This window comes from Austrofundulus limnaeus, unplaced genomic scaffold (assembly GCF_001266775.1).
Source record: "Austrofundulus limnaeus strain Quisiro unplaced genomic scaffold, Austrofundulus_limnaeus-1.0 Scaffold750, whole genome shotgun sequence".
NCBI lineage: Eukaryota > Metazoa > Chordata > Actinopteri > Cyprinodontiformes > Rivulidae > Austrofundulus > Austrofundulus limnaeus.
The window spans coordinates 24,797-26,092 of record NW_013953152.1 but is presented as its reverse complement, the minus strand read 5'-3'; the positions used below and the strand labels follow the sequence as shown (position 1 = coordinate 26,092).

The 1,296-nt window shown below is 38.0% G+C and overlaps 1 protein-coding gene across 1 annotated transcript in view; it reads right to left on the bottom strand.

Annotated features, from left to right (window-relative positions):
- Positions 1-198: 198 nt before the first annotated feature.
- LOC106532315 (conglutinin) overlaps positions 199-1,296 on the bottom strand; it is a 15,196-nt gene continuing 14,098 nt past the window's right edge. Inside the window, exon 4 of the mRNA XM_014028346.1 lies at positions 199-738. Within this exon, the coding sequence (XP_013883800.1) occupies positions 356-738 (383 nt within the window). The 3' untranslated portion in view covers positions 199-355. The remainder of the gene's footprint in view (positions 739-1,296) is intronic.

The window sequence follows — 1,296 nt, the reverse complement described above, 5'->3', positions numbered from 1 at the left end:
CCCCACCACCATTCTGCAAATTTATAGTTGTAGGGGAAACACTACATTTCATAAAGAACATTTTGTTATCTTTTGCTTCAAAAAAGTTGTTTTTTGCTGCATTTAATTATAATGACAAATTGTAAATCCATTTTTTATTGAATAATCAAGATTCTTGAGGACTTCTGAGGTGGTCTTTCTTTAAGATCAATAAGTTCTTAAAAAAACAAAACAACTGAAGAACACCAATGGTTTGTGATGTCACAAACCAGTTTTAATTTGCCATCTTGGTTTATTTCATCAACATAAAACCATATGTTTGTATAGCAACACGTACTTTCTGACATTAATATCAGTGTAAGACATTCAGAGCTTTCTACATCTGACAGATGATGTGAGCGTTCAGAGAGCAGTCATGTGTCACTCTCCAGATCCCCCTCTCAGACACCATGGTGCAGCCTGTATCCTGGATGTTTCCATCAGGTTCTCCTTCTCCCCAGTTGGTAAAGGTCAGAGGTCGATTCTTCATGTCAGACCCAAAGTTGCCCTCTGCTTTCTTATTGTTGACATTGATCCAGGCTGTGTTTTCAGCCTGACCAATCAGCTGAGTCAGAATGTTGTTCTCCTGGTCACTCTGAGGCAGAGCCAGCTCCAAGGCTTGTTGGGAGCAGAACTCTGCAGCTTTTGAAAAAGAGCCTCTTTCCTTGTTGGACACAAAGTATTTCTCACCCACCTTCCGCATAAAGTCAAAGCTTGCAGCTGAAAGAGAAAAGAACAGAAGTGTGCTGCTAATAAGTAATTATCCAATAAACACACCWGWTTTTCATATTTTTGTTCTGAACACATGAGATGATCATTTGAAAGGATCAGGTTGAAGCTCACATCCTCCAACCGGGCTTTTTGGGTTTCCTTTCTTTGACAGTCCCCCAATTACCATGCAGTTACCTAGTAAGTAACAGTATTTTACTATGTAATTACTTGTACTTGGTTAAAACATATAAAAATAGTATGTGTAGGGGTCATCTTGAGGGAAATAATCAAGGAAACGGTCTTGGACCTCAGAATTCTGATGGGCCTTTAAAGGGACAAAAACTGTTCCACTAAGAACTGAATTTAGGCCGTGACCGGTCGTCTTAAACATAAAAGAGACATTCTCTTTTTCTTAATCAGATAATAAACAGAATAATCTTGATTTGATTTGATTTTGATTTATTTATTTAACAGGAAAAGATTACTAAAACTCAAGCCTGACTCAGCATAATTGCTGTTTTACAGCAGGTTCCTGTTCTGCAGCACATAAAACACTCAGAATTACAG